At 43.5% G+C, this 27,795-nt stretch overlaps 2 protein-coding genes across 7 annotated transcripts in view; both read right to left on the bottom strand.

Moving 5' to 3' along the window:
- Positions 1-11,989, bottom strand: part of STK17A (serine/threonine kinase 17a) — a 30,870-nt gene extending 18,881 nt beyond the window's left edge. Inside the window, exons 1-2 of the mRNA XM_054160979.1 lie at positions 11,700-11,989; positions 3,122-3,334 (exon numbers count right to left, since the gene is read on the bottom strand). Of these exons, the coding sequence (XP_054016954.1) occupies positions 3,122-3,334; positions 11,700-11,884 (398 nt within the window). The 5' untranslated portion in view covers positions 11,885-11,989. The remainder of the gene's footprint in view (positions 1-3,121; positions 3,335-11,699) is intronic.
- A 10,606-nt stretch (positions 11,990-22,595) lies between these two features.
- HECW1 (HECT, C2 and WW domain containing E3 ubiquitin protein ligase 1) overlaps positions 22,596-27,795 on the bottom strand; it is a 290,701-nt gene continuing 285,501 nt past the window's right edge. For all 6 annotated transcript variants that reach the window (XM_054160975.1, XM_054160974.1, XM_054160972.1 and 3 more), the window contains one exon: positions 22,596-24,732. In XM_054160975.1, coding sequence (XP_054016950.1) covers positions 24,621-24,732 — 112 coding nt within the window. In that variant the 3' untranslated portion in view covers positions 22,596-24,620. The remainder of the gene's footprint in view (positions 24,733-27,795) is intronic.

Below are 27,795 nucleotides of genomic sequence, written 5' to 3'. Positions count from 1 at the left end.
AATGAGGTTATGGACACCCCCTCTGTGGAGGTGTTCAAGGCCAGGTTGGATGAAGCCTTGGGTAACCAAGTCTAGTTGAGAGGTGTCCCTGCTCATGGAAGGGAGGTTGGAGTAGATGATCTCCAATATCCCTTCCAACCTAAGTGGGGGCTCAGCAGAGTGGAGCAGAGGGGCAGAATCTCCTCCTTTGACCTCCTGCCCATACTTCTGGGGAGGCAGCCCAGGATTGGGTTGGCTTTCTGGGCTTCCAGTGTGCATTGCTGGGTCATGCTGAGCTTCCCATCAATCCACACCCCCAAGCAATTCTCCTCAGGACTGCCCTCTACCCATCTTTGCCCAGCCTGTATGTGTGCTTGGGGTGCAGGACCTTGCATTTGACTTTGTTGATATTTATAAGGTTGACTCTCTCCCACCTCTCAAGCCTGTCAAGGTCGTCCAGGATGACATCCCTTCCTGCCAGCGTGTTGACTGCACCACAGAACTTGGTGCTGTCCAAGTACAGACTGGTATCCTTGGACTTACCTGTTCCAAGTCCTACTTACATCCTGTTTGAGGTCTTGTGACAAAAAACAAAATCCAGAGACTATTGTCAGGATGGATGGAGACAGCCACCAATTTGCTATCCTGCAGCTGAAGCCAACACTGTAACATCTCATTGCTTCCCTTTGCTTGGCACTTAATATTAATAGTTAGTGGCCAATTTGGTTTTCTATCAAAAACTGATACTGCTAGAAAGACCACCTTGCATGTAACATTAATATTCCTCTTCAGGAAGGTGAAGCACTAGGTGTCCTCCTCACCCCTTAGGAGAGATGCAACATGAAGACAAGAAACTTTAGAACCTCAGCAGATAAAGTTAGTAGCCAGCAATTAAGTGTTTGTTTTCCTCCTTCCCCAGATAGAGATCTGCCACACAGACCATCGAGCTAAATAGAAACAGCAGTGCCCTAGGGAAGCTTGCAGTCTAGGTATGTTCTTTAATCCTCTGCACATAGAATGCCAGAAATTCACTAACATTCATACCTGTGTTGTTGCAACATGTCTCAGGAACATGCTGACTTTAAAGAAGCATCCAGACATACTTGCTGAAGTCAGGGAAAGACCGTTTTGGTAATATACAACTTCAACACGCAGCGATTTATCTGACACATGGGATGACTGTTTAATGCATATAAACCCAGTAATGTTGCTGATTGCTGAACAATTTAGTGAGTATTGAATGATCTAGTTAATACCTTGGATTAAAAGTGTTTATACAATTGTAAGACAATTCAGTTCTAAGAGAAAACTATCAATTCTGCATTAGAATTATCACAAACCCCATTGCCCTGATCAAACTTTGGACTCTACTGCTCGTGCATTGCCCCTTTAGGATCCAAAAATTAAACCGTACTCTAGTTAGATCTGTGCTGCTAAGGTTCAAAGCATGTATTTATGAGTCTCCAGTAACAGCAGTTAAAACTCCAGAAGCTCAGTCACACCTCTGCATTGGAACAGAGGCTTGAGTATTTCGTCAATCATTAATTCCATGAGGGCACAATGAAGCTGCAAAAATGTATTCTAGAAGGAAGTTCGCCCTAGCAGGCATGGTTTCACTCATTTCACTGAACTGCAAAGACACCATTTCTTTGGACTTCTAGACAAGATCACATTGAGCCATAAGATTTCTCACTATTTCTTTTAATTACCAAGCAAGAAGAGAGCTGCAGAAACCAGATTTATCTTAGCAGACAGGTTAAATCACTGCTGAACTATCAAGCCTCACTCTTCCTCTTCTAATTATTTAAAAACCATGGAGCTTGAACTCATCTTCTCAGAGTTCAACAGCAACAAACATTTGGTTGCCTCTTGGAATTCAAATGTCAAATATCTAAGCCACTGGCATGTTAGATGAACAGTCACAACAGCTGCAGAAACACCCACCTGGACAAACTCAAGAGGGAGAAAAAAACCCACACAGACAAATGTGGTGTCATAGAACCATAGAATCATTTTGGTTGGAAAAGACCTTGACACTCATTGAGTCCAACCATTCTCTAATTCTAGACCATGTCCCTCAGCACCACATCTCTGCCTCTCAGAAGGATCCCTGGCGACAGCAATTCAACCACATCCCTGAGGAACCTGTTCCAGTGTGGAAGAACCCTTTCAGTCCAATCCAAACCTCCCCACTTCTTGTCTTCCCCAAAAGAGAATGATCCATAGAGCTTTTATTTGCAGATCATAGGGGAATTTGATAGTTTCTAACAATGACGTTGCCTTCAATACATTTTTTGTACCTAGTAAAAAAAAAACCACCAACAACACACAAAAACCATCTTTGTTGATGAAATAAACTTAAGTTCTTGAACAGGTACTCATTGCCTCTTCCCTCTTTCACAAGTAGGGAGTGTACACACTTCATATTTCACTAAGGACTTTTTTAAACTACACAAATTCATAGCATCATAGTATCAGTCAGGGTTGGAAGGGACCACAAGGATCATCTAGTTCCAACCCCCCTGCGATGGGCAGGGACACCTCACACTAGATCAGCCTGGCCAGAGCCTCATCCAGCCTGGTCTTAAACACCTCCAGGGACAGGGCCTCAACCACCTCCCTGGACAACCCATTCCAGGGCTTCACCACTCTCATGGTGAAGAACTGCCTCCTCACCTCCAGCTTCATTCCATTCCCCCTAGTCCTATCACTACCTGATACCCTGAGAAGTCCCTCCCCAGCCTTCTTGTAGGCCCCCTTCAGATACTGGAATGCCACAATTAGGTCACCTCTGAGCCTTCTCATCCCCAGACTGAACAGCCCCAATTCTTTCAGTCTGTCCTCATAGGAGAGGTGCTCCAGCCCTCTGATCATCCTCATGGCCCTTCTCTGGACACGTTCCAGCACGTCCATATGCCTCTGGATTATAGTGAAATTATAGTTCAGCTTTGAAATATAGTTACAAGACTGCCCATAACTCTTTGTAACACTGACATTTCTTCATTTTGAACTCAAGCAAGAGTAACAGGCAAGCAATAAAACCTTGTGGCTTGATTCATATTGTTACACAGTATTTTTACTACGTTCTTAGTTTTAAGCAAATACTGCAGAAGTTTAGTCAGGAATTGTTATTAGTACTTACTATTCCAGGACTAAAATCATCTCTGTTGCAGTCTCATAAACTTCATGCAGGTTAATGACCCAAAGGTTGCATTGTGCGAGCTCAAGGACTGCAATTTCATGGATTATTTCCATCCGACAGTCCTGGCCCTTTCTTCTTTTTCTCATGAATTTTGCCGCAAACTCTCTTTCTGTGTCTTTCTGGATACACTTCTTCACCACTGCAAATTTCCCCCTGAAATTAAAGAAGAGTTTCAAGTTAAAATTAAGTCCCTCATTGACTACTTCAGTATTACACCCTTGTAAACTCCAGGAAACTCCATCACTATTAATGGAGGCATTTAAAATACATTCTAAACGTAGAAAGCTGCCTTGCTGAGTGGCAACGCCCACGCTTTAAAGCTAGGAACACCACAGTCCAGCTTTCTGTGGCTATGTCACAATAACCCAGTTATTGTTCTCTAAAGTACCCTACTTGATAATAGTAATAATTTACAAGAATACTTTCTAAAGCATTCAAGGCAACAGCAACCAGCTCTGAAAGACAGCTGGAAATCCTGCTCCATTTTCTAAGCAATACCCAGAATCTGCTCTGCATTGTTAAAGATGGCATTTTGTGTTTTCACCATGATATAGAAACATAGAATTGAAGAATCATAGAATCAATAAGGTTGGAAAAGACCTCAAAGATCATCAAGTCCAACCTGACACTCTACACCTCATGACTACTGAACCATGGCACCAAGTGCCACGTCCAATCCCCTCTTGAACACCTCCAGGGACGGTGACTCCACCACCTCCCTGGGCAGCACATTCCAATGGCCAACAACTCTCTCTGTGAAGAGCTTTCTCCTCACCTCAAGCCTAAACTTCCCCTGGTGCAGCTTGGGACTGTGTCCTCTTGTTCTGGTGCTGGTTGCCTGGGAGAAGAGACCAACCCCCACTTGGCTGCAACCTCCCTTCAGGTAGTTGTAGACAGCAATAAGGTCTGCCCTCAGTCTCCTCTTCGCCAGGCTAAACAACCCCAGCTCCCTTAGCCTCTCCTCATAGGGCTTGTACTCAAATGAGAACACCCAGAGTTCTTTCATTGTTTAGTGGTTCTCAAAATCCCTTGTTCTTGGTCTCACTGAATAAGTAAGGAACAGGGATGATTTAAAATAAATTAAGCAGCTTGGCCAACATAAAGCTTTCTAACAAAATTTTGGTGGCAATGATGTGAATATGAACTCAAACTGAGCAGAACTGATCATAGTACTTAACTCACATAATTTCTGACAAGACACACAGCCAAGGAGTGACACCAAGTTAAAAACATCCTGTTTGGCTTGGAAGGGACCTTAAAGGTCATCGACTTCCAACCCTCCTGCCATGGGCAAGGACACCTTCCACTAGACCAGGTTGCTCAAGGCCCCATCCAACCTGGACTTGAACACCTCCAGGGAAGGGGCATCCACAACTTCCCTGGGCAACCTGTTCCAGTGTCTCACCACCCTCGCTGTCAAGAATTTCTTCCCAATCTCCAGTTTAAATCTACTCTCCTATAGCTTCAATCCATTCCCCTCACCCTATCACTACAAGTTCTTGTAAAAAGTTCCTGCCCAGCCCTCCTGTATCTCGCTTCAGGTAAAAGGTCTCCCAGGAGCCTTCTCTTCTCCAGGCTGAACAGCCTCAGCTCTTACAGCCCTTCCCCACAGGGTAGGTGCTCTGTCCCTTTGACATTTGAACTGAAAAGGTCAGTTAATTAATACTTGTTACCTAATGCAATGCTGAGTTCTCATACTCTGAAGCATAGCAATCTTTTTGTAGTCCTTACCATCCAGATAAAATGATCACCATAACTTTTTGATTTATACATAAAAGCTTTCTTAAACGACTGCAGGAATAGCTCAGAGATCCTTATTTTGGTTCTTTCCTTATTGTAGGGTTGCTGAAACCAGAACAAGAGTCCTCATCTGGTTTTGAATACCTGGGCTTTGCCTCTCCTAGATCCAAGGTGAAGTTCACAGAATGAATTAATTCAGCTCACATCAAAGCTTTCACTCTCATAGCTCCCACTTATTGGCAGACTGCTATCCATGAAATGTAACTGCTGAAAGAAGTTGTGGTCAGCTTGCTTTTAACAGGCATTTGTTTCCCAATTACCCAGTCTACATGAATCAAGTCAAATGAGCACCCACAAAGTGGGTATTTGCTAGGCAATCTTGCTAGAATAATCGGACTTGTAACCACTGATACAGCCACAGTTATTCCTCTAGGAATAATATTTAGCATAAGTACACATTAATCTACAGCACAATTTGTATGAAGATTAGATCAGAGCACAGCCCAGATGCCTGTGAAGGCAGACATGCAGCAGGGACAGCTTTTCAGCGTCTTAAATCCAGTTTTGGGGGAGAAAGTTGTCAACTACTCATTCATATATATATATATACACACACACACATACACACAGAGACTATTATAGCTTTGCAAATGCATGAAAATAGTATTACAGAATTTTATAGCTCCATGGAAATGTGGTCAAAGGATGGCTATAAAATGCATGAATGGATGTAGGAATAGACTCCTAAAGGTGAACAACCTGCTTGGTGCCTGGCATACAACTAACAAAAACATGTAGGAAGAAATAAGAGATGGGTATAGTAGAGGTTGCCCATAGAGCTTGTGGATGCTCACTCCCAATAGGTGTGAGACCAGATTGGATGAGGTCTTGAGCAACCAAGTCTAGTTGAAAGGCATCCCTTCCCACGGTGGGGAGGGGTGGGGAGTAGATGATCCCTGAGGTCCCTTCCAATCTAAGCCATTGTCTGAATGCAGTTTCCCTTCAGCTGAGTGTTTGCCTTAGCTCGGAGTCAAACGTTTTTAACTGTAGCACCAGTGAAGGACCTAGAGAAAGGAGTTTTGGAAAGTCTAAAGTCTCTAGAACAGAGTTTTCAAGCAGCACTGTAGTGTTTTGAACTACCGACAAAAACTATCTGGGAGCAAGGCAATTAGCCTAATGAGTACCAATGGTGGCGATTCATAGTGCATTAGTCACCATGGAAATAAACCAGTGTTCACGGGGCAGCAAGAGCCACCACCATGTGTGGCCATGCATGTCCTGTTCAGCTGAGCTGGCCAGAAGCCTGACAGGTGACGTAATTGAAAGGACAGGTTACACAGGAGTTCAGCTGCCTGACAAATACTAACACTTAAGTTGTTTTCAAGAATCCTGCCCAGATTCTTTATGGTTATCTCTATGATTAGAGCCAGTGTAACTACTGCCTGTAGAACTCATCTTTTCTAAATACAATTCCCCCCCCCCGCCCCCCCAAATAAAAAGCAAACTTCACAAACCTGATATTTATAGCTAATGGAACTAAAGACTGTGCAGCAATCTAGATTCACACCCAAGATAATTTCAGAGCTAGAAGCCAAAGATACCATACACTGCATTGCTAAGCCAAAAGACAAACTTGTAAATACTTTCTTTTATATAGAGATAGAATAGAAGATAAGACAGCTATGAACATGCTTTCCCAGAAAGTACTTACTGCATATGCTTCATCTTTGTCTTAAAATCCTGCTTTTCAGAATGCCTTATCAAACAGTGAAAATGGTATTAGATCAGTGTTGCTAGTTTAGCTGTATTGAGAAGAGGTAAGATGAGAGGAAGTGGCCTCAAGTTGCAGCAGCAGAGGTTTAGGCTGGATATTAGAAGAACTTCTTCACTGAAAGGGTTCTCAGAGACTGGAACAGGCTCTGCAGGGAGGTGGTTGAATCCCCATCCCTAGAGGCATTGTGGAGAGGGAGAGATGTGGTGCTGAGGGACATGGTTTAGCACCAGAGTTAGTAGAGTTAGACAATGGTTGGACTTGATGATCTTAAAAGTCTTTTCCAAACAAAACAATTCTATGATTCTAGCAGTGAGGACATTGCATTGAAGGAAGAACAAATCTGGGAGGAAAACCTTAATAGTGGTTTCCAGAGATGAAAATGGATGACCAGTTGTCCCACCACAAACAAAAATGCTTTGAAGAGACATGACTAGAAAGCTAGAAGGAGTCCTCAGTCCTCACAAGAGTCTCATATCTGATTACAAAGAAGCTCCAAGTCCTATGTGCAGACTGGCACCAGAATTAGCACTGTTTCATTTGGCATACATTATGGCTTAAAGAAAAAGCCTCAAATCACAAATCAAAACAGGTAAGTAGGAACATTTATGCCACACCAGTTCACTACAGTTGTTGTAGGCTCAGAAGAACAGAGAATTAATCTTACTCTAATGATAAGCTTTGAAGTGACTTATAAGACACTGTCACTATAACAAACGCAGGAATAACAGCAATTCCTGTGAAGATAGTTACTTTTTTATAAAGTTCAGGAAACTTTTCCAAGATCCACAGGGTAGGCAATTTATTACATAACTCACACCAAACAGGTTTTTTCTAAAGTGTGAGCTTTTTCCTTACAAGTTTTCATTTCCCAACAGCAAGGTGGCTTTGATTTCCAGAGCAAGGTGTGGGGATTCCGTTTCTGATGTTCATGCATAATTTACTCACATTAATTTATCCTCAAATGATGTAACTAACTACTTGCAACTCCTTATTTTCGCCTCTTTGCCACTCCCCTTAGTGCCACAAGTGAGAGCAGCTGAGGACAGAAGTGTGATAGCATCTACACTCTTACTGACACGCAAAATCTCACAAGAATCATGTCCCACTAAGACACTGAAAGCTACCTGAGAAACAAGCAGGTTCATGCCAGACTTTGCAGAAAAAAAAAACAGTAATTCAAGACATGAGTTATCTGCACATGAAACTACACCAGTTAGAAACAAATATCTCCTTATTTTGTTGGCTCTCCTCAGACAATTAAAATACTTGTTATTCTTAGCTCTGGGTAAAGAATGAGCTTGTCTGCTTTACTGGGAACTTCACTGCTATGCTGGGAAAAAAATCTGGGAACAAGAATAATCAACTGAATCATGTGTATGTGCTGCCTACATTTTCCTAGCAGAAGACTACTTATTTTAGAGCAGTCATTTGAGGTGACTGTTACCTTCCAGTCAGAAGAAAGCAAGGTCACGTATGTTATTTATGCCTTCCTCCAACCCAGCTCTAGCATCAGGAGCGCTATTTGCTGTAGGCACAGTATCATTTCCAGTTATCATTTTTGTTTTACATTAAAAAACAAAGAAAAAAGTGCAATACTCCACCAACAAGCAATATTTTATCTGCAACTGGGAGGAGGAAAAAGAGCAGAGCAACTAAATACAGATACATTAGGCCCTTTAAAGAGGCTCTAGGTAATATAAAACACACTCTTCCCCATTTTGCAGTACAATTATGGCTTAAGCACAGATGTAAAGAGGAAAAAGCATTAAGCAATTGGTGTCTTGTCCTCTGCAAAGCTTACACAACTTGAACCTAACTCACGCTAGCACTGTCTGAAAACATCTGAGTGAGCTGGTGAGAAATGGCACCCTTAAAAACATCCATCAGAGTTAAGTTTGATTTTAAACATTAGGCAGCTGAAGATTTGTGTGTGAACATTCTGATTTAGTTAGGGACACTAAAATTACTAAGGTTGTGAAGACTAGCCCAAACATTTAATTTAGTAAAACATTTAATTACAAAACCTTGCCATTTCCATGTCAACCTAAACAATTTTGTGTCATTTCCTTTGCAAAGTAGCCATTATAACCAAAGTTTTTGGTATTTTTCTTAACCTGGTTCTCCTAGCTGCTGTATTTAAAAAGACTGCAAATGCCTGTTCAGCTATCAAATGAGGCAGCACATAAGCTTTACACTCCCAAAGCAGTTTCTTCCCCCATGAGCAGAACTAATGAAACCTGATTTCCTATGGCTTTGCACCCAAGTCCCTCTGGTGACACTGTGACCAGGTTCCTCTCAGGCTCTGTGACTTCCAGCAATGCTTCCCCCAGGACTTTCACCTGCCTAACCTGCCATCAGGGATCAGCAGTTCCAGTACCTCCCATTCCTGCTTTGCTGGAACTATAAGTTCACATTTTCCTGTGCTTCTCACCCCTTCCCACCTCTGCTGAAAGCAGGTGGGCAAGGGAACAGAGGGCACAGGCCCCAAATGTTATGGTGAGTTCAGTACACATGCATGGACTGACTGGATCTGAGGCCAAAGAGCACACCAACCTGCTGAGCTCATTCGGCAGCCCTGCTCTCAGCAAAGGTGCTGAATCTACTTTGTTCTCCCTGCTGTTAGTTTTAAAACACAATTCATATGACTGTTGTTACTCAAAAACCTCCAAACTTCAGCTTTTAAATTGTTTCCCTCATTCTGAGAAACGGGATAGAGGAATTCAGAGTGCAAACATTTTTACTTAGTAACTTCACCTCCCAAATTAGACTTAAAACGAGTGATACCGTGTGCTCAGGGACTGCTTTTCAGGTGAGGCAAAGACCTCTTACACCAGGGTGCTAATTTGTCCAAGTCCTTTGTAAAGGGCTTCTGTGATGAATTTTCTACCCATAAGTAGAGACTTACTTTATGAACAGATAGAAGTGAAACTATTTCTGCTAAGTATACATTTTCAATAAAATGACAGTAACAGTTACGAGGAAGAGGCTTTCTATTTACTGCTGTATTTAACAGGAGCATTGAGAGGAAGTATTCACTTTTTAAAGCCAAAATGGAGTAAAAAAGCATTCAAAATTGTTGAATAAAAAAAAAGCCAAGCACATATATCCCCAATATCTAGATTTCTATATTCTAAGAGAGAAAGCAGTGAAAACATTTGTGAAGTTAGGGAGAGAAAAAAGTAGTCTGAACAAATATACATGCACTTGTTGTTCAAAATGCAAGACAAACACTGAGAAACAGTCACCTAACTCATTTTAACATAACAACAGGTGCTATAGTCATCTTTAAATGTAGTTCTGGTCAAAAATGACTCCATACCAAAAGCCCTACTGAGATTTACTTGTAATACTTAATTTATGTTCATCATGTAAAGAACAACATTTCAGTTGGACTTCTGTGTGCCAGAAGGAAGCACCATCTAGTTTATTTTCTGATAAGGCAAATGACTATCAGCCAGCTTCAAAGGCAGCTCTCACTCCATGGCACAACTGCAAAAATGTTTTCTGAAAAGTCATCTGATCTTCAAATAATAAAAAACCAACAACTTGAACAGCAGTAATAGCAGGACATCCTGTGCTACATTGCTTCTGTGCCTTCTTGACTGTTCTAAGAACTTAGGCTGTTTTTCAGCCTGCATTTAATTAGCTTCAGTTTCAAGGCCCTGGATATTGTGGTCACATCATGCTAAAAAAAGTTTCTTCCCTTTATGGGATGTGTCTCCCACCCCTTTCCCATGTGAATGTTCTATGCCACTATGTTTAAAGAGCTATTATTGTATTACTACACTAGAGTTACTAAGTGAGCACTAAGCTGATACCTGGGCAACCTAAAAATTTGTTGGAGGTACTGACAGCAGCTACATTCGCTTTGAAATTCCTCTTTAGCTCCAAAGGTGTTGTTTTTGCTTCACAGACAGCAAAAGGACATATATTAAGGAGTGTACCTTGCCATATCTCAGGGCATTTAATCTGTTTTTTTTTCTGTTTGAACACTCTTTATATAAAGCACATGCAATTGTGAGTAAGAATGCTGGCATTCTTGTGACAATGTCAGACAAAACCATTGGTTAGCAGTGCTGATGTTCCAGAGGTCTGTGTGTGTATATATATATATATATATATATATACATCTCACCTAAGATGCAAAAACCTTTTAATGAGATTTTCTGCCTCAAGCCTTGCTTGTCAGCAGTCAGGTGTTGAAATCTCCATTAACTAAACCTTCTAGATGGAGTCACTTTAAAGCCCAAGTCTCTTAATTCTTTGCAGAGTTCCACCGTTAGATCATTCTCAAGCCCAGGTTACCACCAACTAGTCTCCTTCTCGACTTCTTTTTTCCCCACGTCAGTTTACAGAGTTCAAGAAACAAAAAAAACCAAAACCAAACAACCAAAAATCCACAAAAAAACCCCAACCAAACCCCATAAGCAAGCAATAGGCAGATTTCCATCTCCACCAGGAATCTCAAGCAACACTCGACTCCACACAGGCTCCCAAGGCAGAGCGCAGTGTCCTCGGAGCCAGCTCCTCAAAGGCTGAGGATGCCTCGTTCGCCGCTCCAAGCAGGGACAACCAGCCGCGGGCAGCAGCTGTGCTGAAAGCCGCCTCCCAGCACCCCCTCCCAGCCAAGCCGAACGCTAGCGCCACGGGCACGTCTTCGGAGCTGACCCGCAGCGGGGTGCAGCCGGCAAAGAAGCCACTGAAGGCGGCTGTAGCACCCGTCGGAGCGGCGATCCCCCACCTCGCTCTGCCTCCTGCTGTCATCCTAACTTTGCTCCATCTGGGCAGCGGAGCAAAGGGCAGCAGGTGAAGCGCCCGCTGGCCGTCGGCCGCTCACGGCGGCAGGCAGTGCGAGAGGGGTCACGGAAGCAAAGGGAAGGCACCGGCTTGTCCCCTCCTAGGCAGCCGAGCGCCAGGCTCGGCGGAGGGCACACGCCTCGCCTCCGCGAGCGGGACACGGGATACACACACGCGGCGCCTCCCGCCCCAACGCAGAGCGCTCACCTGCCGAGCTCCCTGCCGGGGCTAAGGCTGTACCGCTCCTGGAAGGGCTCAGTGCGGATCGGCGTGCGGATCTCAGTCAGGAAACCGCCTCGCCGCCGGCCTCGGCCGGGAGCGGGCTCAGGTGGCGGCGGTGGCCTTCGGTCATTGCGGGAGTGGCTGGGTGGCGGCTTCTCCTCGGGGCTCATGGTGAGGGAGCTTCTCCTTCCCCGGTCGGTCGGTCCGTCCGCCCGCTAAGGCGAGGTTCCGTCCGGCTGCGCCGAGCGGCCGGGGACAGCGGGAGGCGGAAGGCGGCGGGCAGCACGCGCCGGGCGGAGGGGCGGGGAGCGGCGCGAGGCCCCGCCCGTGGCCGCCTCACCTTGGCGGGGGGCGGGCGGGTGCGTACCGCCACCTGCCGGCTGGACGGGGGAGCGGGGAGGGGGCGAGAGGTGGCGGGCGCGGCGGCAGCCCCTCTCGCAAAATGAGGCGGGTTTAAAGTCTAATAAAAAGACTAATAAAGCTGAGGAGAGTGTCGGAGCGAGGCGTAGGTGGCTGGCCAGCCGCTTCCGTTCGTTCGGGCTTTTCTCGGTGCCTGCGCGGCACAGCAGCTCGTTCTGCGGGCGCTCCGGTGTGCCCCGAGGGAGTGGTACATCCCCAGCGCGAAGCCTGAGGTAAAACTGCAAAATCCATCCCTGAAGGTCGTTTCCCCGTGGGAAACACGGCTCAGGCCTGTCGTGGAACTGGGGTTGGTCCTTTGGGAGGAGGCTGAGGGGAGACCTCACTCTCTCAAGTACCTGGAAGGAGGTTGTAGTGAGGGGGCTCTTGGTCTCTTCTCCCTAGCAACAAGTGATAGGACAAGGGGAAAGTTGCACCAGGGGAGATTTAGGTTGGATGTTAGAAGAAACTGCTTGACTGAAAGGGTTCTCAAAGACTCAAACAGGCCCTCCAGGGAGGTGGTTGAATCCCATCCCTGGAGGTGTTTTGGAGAGATGGAGATGTGCTGAGGGACACGGTTTAGGGGCAGAGTTGGTAGAGGCAGATAATGGTGATGATGATCTTAAAGGTCTTTTCCAACCAAAATAGTTCTATGATTCTTTGATTCTAAGGTGAGGGCAAAAGGAGCAGTGGCAGCTCCAAATGGGGCAAATACACTCCAGCCCACCCAGTGGAACCTTGGTCTCTGCAGTGTCTAAGGCACAAACTCCAGTGAAGCCTTTCCCACAGCTGGAGCATGCTCACCTCTCCACCATGCATGCCTGAGCTCTGAATGTTTTCATGAGGTGTGCAGCAACTGCCTCCAGCCATCCGTTTGTCCAGGCTGGTGGGAATCATCCCATGGAGTTGCATAATTGTAAGTGCAAGAGGCTGGAGAAATGGCTGTGCTCTGCTCACTCTGTGAGCCCTTCACCATCCGGCTTACTTCATGTACATATTTAATAGGCCTGTTCTGTGTGGCAGTCGTTATTGAAGCAATGCTGCACCATTTGTCTCCATTAAGTGGACAGAATTTCTCTGCCATGCCTGTCAATATCCAGAGCACAGAGGAGAAGAGACTAATGAGGAAACAGGCCAACATGCAGGAAAGGATTTGGCCCAAACCCTGGTCATTGATCAGGGATGGGAGTACAATTGATGGGCTTATTTTTTCTGGAATTCCCTTGTTCACATAATGCCAAATCCAATGTGCAGAAATAAATAGTTTAGGAATAAATTCCACAACCAACGTATAAAACCAAAGCTGGTGAGGGGTTTGGAGTCTCGAGCTGCACCAGGGGAGGTTTAGGCTGGATGTTAGGAAAAAGTTCTTCATAGAAAGAGTGATTTGCCATTGGAATGGGCTGCCCAGGGAGGTGGTGGAGTCACCATCACTGGAGGTGTTTAGGAAGAGACTGGATGGGGTACTTGGTGCCATGTTTTAGTTGAGTAGATAGCATTGGGTGATAGGTTGGACTCGATGATCTCAAAGGTCTTTTCCAACCTGGTCTGGTCTGTTCTGTTCTGTTCTGTTCTAAAACTTCTTGTATTGATGTGATTTCTACTCAGAATGTCATTTAAGGTGTAGCAGCACCAGACTGTTACTGCTGAACAATAAAACTGGGATTACACAAGGGTTAAGAAATTGTTACATCTGAAAGCACATATCAAAGGCATTGACTGCAGAGAAAAGGTTGTTGCCTGAAAAATAGATCGTATCTTAAAAGTATGCTAATCCTTAATGAAGGTTTGAGATACCGAATTCCTGTGATATTTTCTGCTTCTTATTTCCACAATCACATTTTCTTGGGGGCAGGGAGAGAAACCTGCAAAAAAAAAAATATGGAAAGGAGTGGATTTTGGAATATGAACAGACCTTTCTCAAAAGCCTCTGGGATATTGAAGGTTGTCTGGACATATTTTAAATTCAGTTATAAGTTTTAGACCTTAAATGTCTTTGCAAATCTAGCACTGGGTTCTGTATACAACAAAACACAGACTTTCATATATATATATCTATATATAAATTTAAGATATATCTAACTTATGCAGAGTTTGGAGTATAGAGTTGCTTGCTATCTGGAAGGACTTTTACTCCACATAGTATGCAACTTTACCTATTTTTCTTCCATTGTGTAGAAAAAGACATCAAAGACATCAGAAATTCAGTGTCTTAATACAATATGAAGATGGATTTGTTGAATTCTCCAAAAGAATTAACCCCAGAATACAGAGACAATGACAAGGGGGGGGGGGGGGGGGGGGGGGGAGTGCCTTACTGTGTTTAAAACCAAGGGAATTAGAATCTGTTCCTAATTTCCTATGCACTACCACAGCACAGAATATGATGTTCTTTGTCAAATCAGAATATGACTGAGCTGATATATGCTGTATTAATTGGAATTTCCCTTGTAGAAAGAATAAACACAAGCTTTATGACTCACCTGTGTATTAAAGCAGCAGTGATCTTAGTCTTCCATACCAGGATACAAGCTTATATGTGCCATCCTCACAAGGAGAAACATAAGTGCTTGATTTATTCAGAGATAAGATAACAGACACATCTAGGCTGGTTACTCTCATATATTACCTACTATTAAAATAGATATTTATTATTTTTTCCTGTTGTTTGGATATTTGGCTTCAATCACTGAAATATTATTAGCTGTTGTATGCCCAGTAGCACACAGATACTAAAACAAACATTGATTTCTGCTTGTACAGATAACATTAACTGATTTTGTATTTCACTATGTTTTTTGCCTCTCTGCCAGTTGCATCAAAGGAATTCATTCTCCTGAGCTGTGTTTGGCCTGCAAGCTAAGAAGCAGGAGGTGAGGTGGAAGACATCACCAAAGGTACCCTGTTTAAAAGAATGTCCTTTTCTAAGTTGTGCCTGCACGCACTTGAGTGAAGGACTGATTTCTGTTCTGCCCTGAAGGGGTGGATGAAACATGTTGCACAAGGACATGGGCTCTGCTCCAGCTGTATCAGTCTGCCTCCAGCTTCATCTTCACAAGACATTCCTCTTCCCTATATGAGTATATTTGGCAACTTATTCCTGATAGAAAAGTTACTGTAAATCATCACTATGGTTCATTTATAACAGAAATATGACCGTCCATAGTGCAGGACACACAAGATGTTTTTCAGGTGCTAAAATCATCCTTCAAGCTTCCACAATGATAGGAAGACATGATCTTCCATGGTTGGGCATTTCTGGGGGCTGCTTAGATTCTGTATGAATCTTGCTTTGTTTCATTGATGAGCCACTTATTGCTGAATGTGCTTGTTTTATACGTGAGCCAGCACCACTGAAAAACCAGTCCCATTCTACACTTTGGTACAGGTTTCTTACTAGCAATAACAACAACAACAAAATCCTCACTTTTCCAACTGAAGGAAGGAAAGTACAGCTCCACTATGTGGCAGCACTAGGCATCATTAGTGCCAGCTCTGCTGAATTATATTTGTGAGAGATTTAATGCAAACTGCTGCTCATGTGGCTATAATATGTACACCTCTTTTTCACTCATAAGGTTTGAATTTAATTGTCATTTCCAGGACAGATGAATAAACTCATGCTTGGAGAATCCAAGAGTAACCTTTCCAAATTCTTTTCACAGGTTCATATTTTGCAGAAATTTCCATTTCAGCATGAGCTTTACATATATTACAATAACAGTATCACAGAACCACATCCAGGTTGGAAAAGACCCTTGGGATCACCAAATCCTACTAATAATCCTACTCTGCAAGGTTCACCCCTAAACCATATCCCCAAGCACCACAACCAAAAGACCTTTAAACACATAACATTAGTCTAAGAGTTGGAAAAGACATCACATGGGTGCCCATGCATTCTTTTGGGGGCTGCTCAGATCACTTTCACAGCAGTGCCAAGGCAGTCCCAGACATCTTTCACAAATCAGGTAGGCTACATTTTACCAAATCCAAGGGTGCATTGCTACTTATTTCATGTCTGTATCCAGAGCACGAAGATAAGCGGTTTTGGTGTGTACATCAGCAGGGCAGCAATGTATAGCCAAAGCACAATGATGATCAAAACCTGTGTTGTGTGCTTTACTTACCATAGTAGCAGGGGTTAAACTCCAAAGAACCCAATTCTATTAATCAATGCAGGAATCACTAAAGCTGTTAACTTGCTTGCCAAAAGCAGGGAAGTTTATATTCAGAGATGCCAGAGCTGTCAGTAAATGCATCCTCACACATTGTAAGTGTAATCTTATATAGTAATCTTTATTACTAATTCAGTCACTCCTAAAACATCATTGATGGGGTTTAACACTAAGACATACCTGAGAGGTACTGAAGTCAAATTGCAGCTTGTAACCAAGTTCCTAAGCAGATTCCAGTGTTGCCCAGCTGCATTCCTCAAAAGCTGTTATCTAAACATGATGACTGCATGGGGCATGCTGGTTAGGCACCTACACAGCTTTGTCTACAGACTGAAGTGTATAAAATGCTGAAAACAGGGGGAAGAAAATAGGAGCTTGAGCAATTTATTTGTGTATGCTGTTTTCATTCTGGATAACCAGCTTAGGACGTCGCACCCAGCAATAGTTCTTCAACTGATATCTGTGTTCCATTCAGAAACAGAACACATTTTCAGTGTCACATTGCAGAGTATTTGCATCGCTTTTTTTCTTACAACTGATTAATTTTATAACTGGGAGAGAAAATAACCCAACCCAGTCTTTTATTTTCACCCTGAAAAATGTAAAAGCTGAAGGCATGTCCCTAGTGCATATCCTTCTTTGCAGAAAGCAGGTGACCTTAGTATTGTTCCTGTTTACCACTGACACAGAAAACTTTCTCGTGCAGCTCCACTATCTTCCTACACCACAGGAGTTAGCTATATGGAAGCCCACATGCCAGCAATTCAGGAAAAAACATCATCAGCTGCAGTCTTCAGCAGCAACTTCTGTTCTATGCAGCTTCAAGGAGCCCTAAGGTAGCACTGCTGGGATAAGCTTCATTTACACTAGAGTTAAAACAATACACCAAAGCCTAATGTAAATAAGACTCAGGGCTGGTGTTTCAGACAGAATAATGTATTTTTCTTTTCCTTCAATACTGAATTCCAAGAAGGCAGGAACTAAACAAACAAAGCCACACATTCTACAATTTGATATATTCATGATGGGTGTTTTCAGGCAAAATTGATTCTGAAGACTACCAGAGTTAAACTAAAATATACTAAAAGAGCGTGGCTTTGGAGCTCAAGGAGGACTTACAATCAGAGGAGACACAGCAGATCCTTTGTAGCTTTGTTCTCCATTAGTGACAGCTATTGTCCAGTCTGGCCTCTTAGACAAGAATGAACGTCAGCCTACAGAAGGATTTATTGTCCGTTGCAGCAAAAGCCATGACTTTGCTACCAGAAGGTGGAGAGGGATTATGATTGATTTGTCATGTCTGATAGGACGATGGAGTTGTATTGGCATGCCAAGAAAGACATCCTATTTATGGAGGCTTCAGGCAGCCTGCTGTTATTTTTAACAGACGGGATCAGAAATCATGTATCATAGAGCAGTATCTGGTAAAAGACAGCCATCATTCCCACCACAGACAGGGATCACCACCACAGAAACTGACACGTGGTGCACCCTAACGAGTGGCAGCTCATCTCACTGTTTTCCAGTAAATACTGATTCTTCCTTCCCTCATGTTTCTCAAATTCAGAGCTTAGTGTCACAAATGCCCTCTCTTCCACTTCAACACATGTACATGAGCATGCAAGTTTTGAATAAAGGCTGCACAGTCAGACCCAGATTTCTTGAGCACATCCATGGGTGGGTGATGCTGTTGCTACTACCAACCTGTCTGCCAGCCAGCGCTGGCCTCAGGCTTGTGGAGCTGTACTCTACACATGCTGAAATGCAGCGCTGACTGCAGAAGGTCTCTTAGGAGCTGTCACGGTCACAGGCGTTTACATTTGCTACGCTTTGTCTGGTGCCAGCTGTGCTTACCGTTCCTGTTGGAGTGTCTTCCATGGGTTTGTAGCTTTCCTTATAAAAATTGCTCCTCATATTTCAGCTTTCCTATCCTTCATATCCTACTGTGATCCCTCATGAGCTGCCATTTATGTGAAGACAACAGGTATGGTCAGCAAGGTGTCTGCTGACTTTGTATCTGAGGTGTGTTAATCTGTCCTGGAATGTGCTAATGAAACATGCCTGAGATGTTACAGTGACGAGCAGCAGAGGAATGGGTGTGACATGCTGAGAATGCCAGAGCATCTTGCTACTTATTTGCTGTCAACGCTTAATGCAGACCCAGCATATGCTATTAAGAAATCATCTTTGCACTTGCATTTCATACCTGTAATGCAGTAATTACGCCTGGAAGGGTGCTGGTATGCATAAGTAGCACACACATCCCTTCTGACCCTTGGTTTGTCCCCACATTTTTTATGGTGAGGAATAAGCTCAAGGCAGGGCTGGTCTTAGGGCAGTCTTGGAGAGCACGGGGGCATTGGTTATACTACCTCATGTGGAGAACCTCAACTTTTAAACATATACCCTGAACAAAAGTAGTGGAAGGGTCTGAATGCCATGGCTGAAAAGGATTAAGAACCTGGAAGAGCAATTCTTTACATCAGTGGACTTTCACTACTGCCAGTCTCTACCCACTCTGGTAAAACACATCATCTACAAAAGAAGTTGTTTGCAATTGACAGTCCACACAATGCCATAACAAAGTGATTTTATTGACATTCCTCTATAGTGATATGGTCAAATAGAAAGCACAGCCTGAGTATCATGTGACATTTTCCTGTCAATATAAGCAAAACCAGTCCAAGAAGGAGGACCTTTCCTGCCATTGACTTCATGTAGTCGTTACCAAAAACCAGAACAGACATTTCTGTTGGATAAGTCAGAAGCTGCAGGGAATTTGGCTAACGGTACAATATTTACTATACCTAGTATCTACTAGCTACAGGCATCTGTTTTGCTACTAGAACAGAAGAACTACATGACTCACTAGAGAGAAAGTAACAATCCAATCTTTTGGACTTTGTGATAGCTGGAAAAAAAAAATCAATTCCAGACTTAGTATATTGCAGTCATTTTTTCTTTTTTTTTTTTCTTTTTCCCCTTTTAATAACAAACACTGAGGTACAGCAAGAATGATAATAAAAAAGCACCGCATCTCTTGTAGAAAGAGCTGTTTGTCTGCTTGGGACTGAAAGTGTTTCATCTTGACTGGGAAGCCCTATTAATATTACTGTGGAGACAGGGCAAATAATCATTATTTCAACAGAAGTTAAACAAATCTCCAGTCAAATTTGTCCTCCTGGAATCCCATAGGCGCTGTCAGAGGATTAATAGTGAAGGACGAGTTGAGCTTGTCCTCTATGTGTATGTATTTATTTCCAATTTGACTTTCATCTCTAATTTCAGTTTCAACTAGAGGTATGTCAACTCTTTGTTACAATGAAACTGGAACAAGACAAACTCAACAAACACCCCCGCCTTACAGACTGCCTCTCAGATCAGACTACAAACTCAAACCTTGGCTAAAGTTCATTTAGAAGTTCACTGCCAGTTAAGCAAACTGGGTAAAAAAAGTCCCCTGTGTCAGACCTGCACAAAACTCATGACTCCTCCATTAGACATAGTTTGGACTGCTCAGTTCCTGCCTTGTGAGAACCACACATCTGCCTAGAGCCTAACAGCCAAGTTCTGAACGTGCACAGCCCCATGACTGAAACAGGACGCTCATGGAACCTGGAGTGGCAGCAGGTGTGAGGTGTAGACCTGACACAGTTAACAGTAAGGTACAGTTGTTCATACTGGATCAAATCCTGCATAGCTTATGTGGTTCAACAGTCGGTGAGGCTACTCCAAGGTGGAAGACCTACTGATGATTCAAAGTACCTATTTTCATTCTCCTGTCTTCAGATTAATGCTAGTACAGCCACAGGATTTCATAAGCAGAAATGCCCCTTTCCCTCCCTCTACCATTAAAACCATCACAGCAGCCACGTTGAGAAGGACAGGAGCCCTCTGAAGCCAAATGTACAATTCCCAGTATTCATTGCTGTCATTGAAAACTAGTTCAGAAGACCTGCCAGGTTGCCTGCTTCATTTTTCACTTGAATCTTAAAAACCAGTGATGATTATGTCATATCCTAACCTAGCCACCCCCATGTTTAGAGGGAACTGAGGTGAAGTAGCTGAACAGATTACTGCACTGTAAATGTGCCCTGTGGAGTATCTTCTGGCCTTTCCTGTGGGACAACAATGACACCAGAAATCCTGTAATTAAGAGTCAGCATTTTGCAGATGAAAATGCAGACCTGAGAAGAGCACAGATGATTATGAGAGTAACAGCATTTGAGTTGAAAGGTATACCAGGAAGAGGATATGCCTTGTATGTGCACAACAACACAGTCAATTCATTGCATAATGGGCAGGTTAAATAACAGGACAAGGGAGAGGGGTTCCTCCCTCTCTCCTGTTAGCACCATTCACTCACTGCCTTGCTCACTCTACAGTGCCACTTGTATGCATAGCTTCCCTTTGCTCCGGATTGGGGCTGGATTCTGCCTAGGGGGTGATTCTATGAATGGAGAAATGCACTGCAAAGCATCGATCCTGATCAACCTACCAGGGTAGGGCATTTGGAAGAGATGAATAGGTCTGGAATGGTAGAATGAAAGAAAAGCAGAGTGTGGCATCTTATTTCTCTTTATGAATTTAGTCATCTTCCTCTATTACTGCCTTTAGATACCAAGAAAACCCAAACAAACAAAAAACCCCAAACAACCAAAAATAATAATAATAATAATAAAAAATAATAATAATAAAAAAAAACAAACACAAAAAGAGAGGAAATCTTCCAACCTTGTTGTTTTGATGTCACCACAGTCTCCTGGGAAAACAATCTTTTAAAAGTGCTAGGCTGTGTGCTTGAGCCATGGACTTTGTCCTGGTGTGAGACAGACCTGCACTAATTCTGCTCACTGCTGTGCCTTCCCAGCTCAGTCTCTGCTCAGGGCCAGCACGTTCTGCAGCTCAGGGCAGGTTTGCACAGACAGTGGCTGCTGACAGAAGTGACAACGCTGATGAGGAGAGTTAGCACCAAGAGCTGGGCTGCAGACCAAGGGCACTGCTACACCTTGGGGTGCAAGAAGGGAAAGGCTGCAGCTGTGGGGAGGAAGGGACAGAGCAGGTGACCCTGAAGTGACCAAAAAGGGATGGCATATGCTGTGTAAAGCTGAGGGATCAGCAGGATCCAGCCTCCTCTTCAATGGGTGGTGTCCCAGGAAGTCTATGTCCATTCTGCCTTGATCATGATCCATGAGTTCCTGAATCCAGTTCCAGAATCCAGCTCCTGAATCTGGTTCCTGTCTGCAATGAATCCCAGTCTGGGACTAATGCCACGGCATCAGTGGTCACAGTGACTAGTTGCCATCAGGAGGTTGGATTCCATTCCCATTCTCTATCTATTTGAATATATTTTTTGTTATTATTTTCATGAAAGATGGTTTAGTTTTCTTTCCCAACTCATCAGTTTCTCTCCCTTATTCCCTTTGGCAACCCCTCTGGGAAGGCAGAGGTGTTCACAGAGAGCCTCTGTCACTCCTTTAGTGTCTGGTCCAGCCCTAAGCCTTGACAGACAGAAAGCAGCTGGCTCTGCTGTGCGTTTCCCAAAGCAGGAACATACAAGGTGCTTGAGATGGCATCTACCAAACATGGGGATACACAAAACCTAATCTAGCTCAGCGGGCGGTGAGTGCCAGAAGGTGTTGTGAAGAAGAATTTCAGGAGAAAGCCTGCTTCCGTCAGTGGGGTTTGATGCTGTCTCTGAAACACAAACATCTTTTATGCCACAATAAAATAGCTTCACTTTTTTCCTTATGACACCATAGTTTTAAAATGCTTTTAAAACACCCAGCTATGCACTATTGTAAAGAATGGGTTATTTTTTTCCCTTTTGGTACTTTTTAACTATGTTAATGAGACAGCTCTTGAGGTACTATTTTCCTCGGCCAAATATGGAGCCACCAATTGAGATTCTTCTCTTTCTTTTCATCTATTATTGGAAGACATCCATCATTTGACACAGTTCAGGTAACTTCACAACATCACCAAGAATGAAACCAGAACCATAGAGGAATCAGTGGATTTTGGGGCCCAGCGGCTTGAGGCAGAAATTCCACAGACTGGAAGATTTGGTGTCCGAGTCTCTCCTGCTGTGACTTGCTCTGATGTAATTCATCTGCACATGACTGGCGCTCTCAAGTTAAGATTTCCACTCTAGTGGGCAGTGGGGCTGGTGATGTGGAAGAGATGCCCAAGAGATCGTTTGTGGAAATAATGAGCATCATTTTCAGCAGCTGGTACAATGAACCTGGCCTGTAACTGCTGCCTCCACACACAGTTGCAATCTGAGTACTCTGAGAATAACAACAGATTCTCAGTAAATTAGTATCAAAGTGGTGAAATGTTGCAGAAATTGAAGGAATGGAGCAATTTAAATATCCCAAACATTTAAGCTGTCGTTAACAAAAGCTACTATTTCTGCTCAGAAACATGGGTGTGGGTCTATCACCTCTCAAATACCTCTTGACACAAGGAATCAAAGCAGGAGAATGATCCAAGTCTCTCAGAATTGCCATTTTTCAAGTGCGATGAGTTTCTGTATAGTCACCACAAAAATGGGTGGGAAATCAAGGCCCAATTCTTTTCTGTGGAGAGAAAGCTTCTGGGAATTAGATGTGTCAGACATTGACCTGATCTTCTCATTTTACAGTTTTCTGAAGCACTGCTAACACAAAGCCACCAGTAACAAACCCTCAAGGGGGTGTGGTGTTTTATGTGAACTGCTCAACACTACGATGTTACCTTCTCACCTTCACTCAGCCTTCACAAGTCTCACACCTCGTATTTCATGCATCCTTTAACATATTTAGTGTCAGAATATATTTTGTATTTTCTCTTCCCAGTTAAGACAAACACTTTCAATCTGAGTCTTGGAAAACAAGGGAAGCAAAGACTAATAAATGGAACGCAATCAGAGCAGTGAGGGTGATTGTAACAGCCTCAGCAAAATCCATCCTAAGACAAGCTAACTGCTGTTTTCCCTTTGTTCCCTGGCTTCAGAACTGGAATGCAAAGCACACCAAACTGAAGAGGGTTATGTCTGCAGCAGCAAAAGCTAGGTTTTAGTTTAGTGGTTCCTAACATGACCTGAGGCCCTTTGGGCTTACTCCAAGAGGAAATGCAGCACAATCTTAACCCAAAGAGAGTGAGTCCCCTTCATCCCTGACAAGCACCCTCATTCACTGCAGCTTCTCATTTCATAGACTCTGTACTAAAACCTTTTGTCTACAGCCACTCTTGAGGTTATGGAGATTTCCACTGGACAAGAAAAGAAAAATGACAGAACCCAAAACTGCCCCCAGCAACCATAGATTAGCTCAGCCTGACATAAAATAAATGGCTTCTGACACAGGGGATGGGATTGTCTAGACCTCTCGTTTGGAAAGGAGCATTTTTAACATCAGAAAACAAAGACCTGGTAAACAGAACCCAAGGGTATTCGTAAGAGTAGAACATTCTTCTTATTCCCCTTTCCTTTGTCATATACAACACTAAGGTAAGGGAGCCTTGTCCTTTATGCTACATAATAAAACATCCTTCTTGAGTGTGCACAACCTTGTGCTTCTTGTGTGGTAAACATTACAATGGAGATGCCCCTCCCAATATCTCTGAAGTGCAAGTTCTCTCCAGTACTGGCAAGCAGCAACCATAACAATCGCTGTTATGCTTTGCATTGCGTTACAGGTTGGTTTTTTAGTTTTTGAAGGTCTTATCTGCACCATGGATCTGGGACAGTTCCAGCTGATGCAACTGATGTGGATCTCGAGTTCGCGTATAAAATTTCAGTTTTGCTCATAGATGTCTCTCAGATGGACAATACGTACAGGGAAAACCAGGATGGATGAAGATCTATTTGACCAGCTCCTAGTACCGGATTCAATGGTTAAGAAGTAGGATGGGCTGATTTAGAAGGTGTGGGCATATAAAAGCTTGGAATGCTTGATGAGTTGGGTTTTTTTTCTTTATTTTTTAATCAACGTGGGTGGAAGTAAACATTTATTAACATTTGGTCAAGTGTAGTGTAACTTGCATTTGTATTTTCATCATTATTAATGGAGGTATGTAGAGATATACAGAAACCTTGAGACAGTTGGTTTTCTATTGCATACAGACTAGCAGTCCATTGGAAACAGGATGAAAGCATGAAGGTTAGATCTTAGAAGAGGGTGGCAGTTCTTCATGCACAGCTTTTGTTAATCTTGATTATTTTTTTTGTTTGCTTCGTTTTGTTTGTTTTGTTTTCAAAAATAAAAAGATGGGGAACCAAGATCAAATGATGGTGGACAGGAAAGGTGACATCATCAGCCAGAAAAACACCAGAAGTGCCTGAACCCCCTCATTCAAGTCCAAAGGTGCTAGTTTCTTCAACAGCTGTCAGCAGCTTCTCATACAGCATAGAATATGAGGGGTAAGGTGGAAGATCCAAACGGTTGAAACATGTGTGTGCCCTGCAAAAGGAAAATACACTACAGGTTAACTTTAATCTCAGTAACTTGAGAGAGTCAAGAAAACAAGTTCCCAGTAAGACTCAAGACATTCAAGTTCACTCTAGAGAAACAAAAAGAAATGTCAAGTATTAAACTCTTGAATTCCACCAAAACTGAGGTACTGAAATGGATGTGCACATACACATGAGTATTTCACAGAGAAGACACGAGCTAAGTACAACATAACACCACATCTTGCAGGGATCTTCACGGAGAAGAACACTGAGGAGCTGGGGCTTAGGTCCTGACTCCACTACTGTAATTTTGGTTGCTTTGAGTTTTCCCCAAAAACTCCATCTCAGCTGTCCATCCAATGTGAGTGAGTTTTGCACCAGCAGACAAACATAATGTGACGAACTCTGCCAGAAGAACGGGCTCGGCGTGTGTTTGCAGTGAGGCAGGGCTGCCTGGTAAGAGACCAGTCAGGGATCTGATAGCCGAAGAATGAAGGTTACTGAAAATGTTCCTGTAAGTCAGCTGTTGGCCATCTGCTGCAAGTCTGGCCTTTAAACCTTATTTGTTCGAGCAGCCAAGGCGAAAGCAAAATATTTTGTGTAGAGCAGGCTGCCAACTTGATGAGCCTCTCTTCCTCCAGCTGTATCACTGTATTTACCCCCAGCTGGCAGCACAGGTTCCATGCATACCTCCAACTTGTTGCAGCTTTTCTGGTAGCAGCAATTAGACCCAGATGCGACCTGCACTTCCCCAATGCTGAGCAAAGAAACAGTCCCTGCCCCAACAGCTCATCCGTTTTGACTGACTCATTCAACAAAGCAGGGGGGATGACACATGGCCATTTCCCCCACGCGGGTTGGAGTTTTACATGATGCCAGAAATATTTCTGTTTTCTCTTGCTCCCTCTGAGAAATGTGAACTGGCAAAACCTTGCCTCAATGGCTAACAATGTCTAAGCTTCTGGCCTCCAGAATTTTTAGAACTGTGAAGTTGTGTTTTCTGTCTCATACTTTAAGTCAATGCTATTCTTTCAAAACTGAAGCAGAAGAACTATCTTGGAGAAACTAAAAATGGTGCTAGTCATTTCCAAGGCCACCCACAAAGTGAGAAAAACATGATCCTGGTTAGATGGGCTGGCCTGAGACTTGCAGATTCAAGGGAGAGTTTTATCAAGCACCAAGGGAGAATCATTAAAAGCAATCAGGCAACTGAAATAGCCAGAGGCACACAATCTTCACCGCATCACAGAATCTCATTAGGAAAGCTTTTACCATCCTTTCTGCCCCCTTCTGAATGAAGATTTGTTAGCTGGTCACTCTCAGAGAGAGTGCACAGTGCACACAGAATCTGTGGAAATGAGCTGGGAACATGTGAGTTAGTGAAAAAGGATCATTAAGCCATTACTTGAGCTATTTCTTGGAATGAAATGTGGCAGCTCATGTGCATTATCCATGAGCAGCCCTGCACTGTTTATTGTTTATCTCAGCAATCTTTGGCAGCCCACGTTGTTTCTACAATCCATTGCCAATCCATATCAACCACTGGGAGTTAATTAACTGAAGGATTCTTGCAGTCCATTCAGAACGTGTTTCTCATAGGTAGGACAGCACCATTCAGACAGAGACAACTGGGCTTGAGGACCTCAGCTGCCTGGCTTTGGAACTGGACGCAGCACAGTCATGGTGGCCCAGGTGCAGATTCTGCTAATAGAACTCTGCTGAACCTAAAGTAGAATCTCTGTAGAGTACTTGACATACGAGACCACAGCATCTCAAAGGTGCTGTCAGGCATCCTATTGTGTGGTGCAGATGTACCCACAGCCACTGATACTGGTGTTTACCTCCTTGCAGACATCTTGCCTGATCATTATCCATCTCATTCATACTGCTTATGAAACAGCCTTGGAGTGCTGTTGACTTCTAGTCATCCTTGACCTAGTCAACCTCAGAAACATTTCAATTCCTTTTGCTATTATGACGTTCACAGAGATGGGCTCTTCTATAGAAAGTCTCATGAAATTTGTTGTGGGGAGAAAGTACTACGAAAGAAGGAAGGGAGGAAAAGTTAACAGATCCAAAACCACTGAAGTGCTTTGCCAAGTTCAGCAACTTTATAGAACAAAATTCTTTCAATCGAAAAAACATCAGCAAGTTAAAAATGAAAGCAAATTTTCAGGAGTCCAATGCAGGTTAGGGATGTGCTTCTCCCTGTATAAGGTGCTAAACACAATATAATGCTGAGGGCAAAACCTGAGTTCAAATTCCAGTTGGGAAACATGGATCTACAAGATAACTTGTACATCTCCCTTATGAGGAAAGATTGAGGGAGCTGGGTCTCTTCAGCTTGGAGGAGACTGAGGAGTGACCTCATTAATGGTTACAAATACCTGAGGGGTGAATGTCAGGAGGACAGAGCCAGGCTCTTCTCAGAGATGCCCGATGATAGGACAAGGGCCAATCAGTGCAAGCTGGAGGACAGGAGGTTCCCACGCAAACATAAGGAGAACCATTTTTACTGTGAAGGTGACAGAGCACTGGAACAGGCTTCCCAGAGAGGCTATGGAGTCTCCTTCTCTGGAGACTTTCAAAACCTGCTCAGACACATTCCTGTGTGACCTACTCTAGATGATCCTGCTCTGGCAGGGGTGTTGGACTAGATGATCTTTTGAGGTCCCTTCCAACCCCTAACGTTCTGTGATTCTGTGAACTATATGGAAAATTCCCTGGTATACACTGAGACACAGGCCTCATAGGATCCTTGCTGCAAAGGCCAGAGATGCTGTCTAGTTGTATAACTGAACAATACATTCTGCCTGACCTGAACACAGAGAGAAGGCTGACTGGGACACCTTCTCATCCAACCTCTCTCTCCTCAGTACTGCTGCTCCTCAGTACTGCTGCTACTGTGCCTTCGCCTCTTGTGACTGAAAGCAGAAACCTTTAACTTCCAAACCAGACTAAAGACAAATTGCTCAGCCTCCACTCTGTCCCCATGTACTCTGCACTGGAGATACCACACCTTGAGTATGGAGTTCAGTTTTGGGCCCTTCACTACAAGAAAGACATTTTG

Source organism: Dryobates pubescens, chromosome 4 (genome assembly GCF_014839835.1).
Source record: "Dryobates pubescens isolate bDryPub1 chromosome 4, bDryPub1.pri, whole genome shotgun sequence".
Classification (NCBI taxonomy): Eukaryota; Metazoa; Chordata; class Aves; order Piciformes; family Picidae; genus Dryobates; species Dryobates pubescens.
Note: the sequence above shows the minus strand (reverse complement) of the source record. Positions and strands in the feature narration are given on the sequence as shown.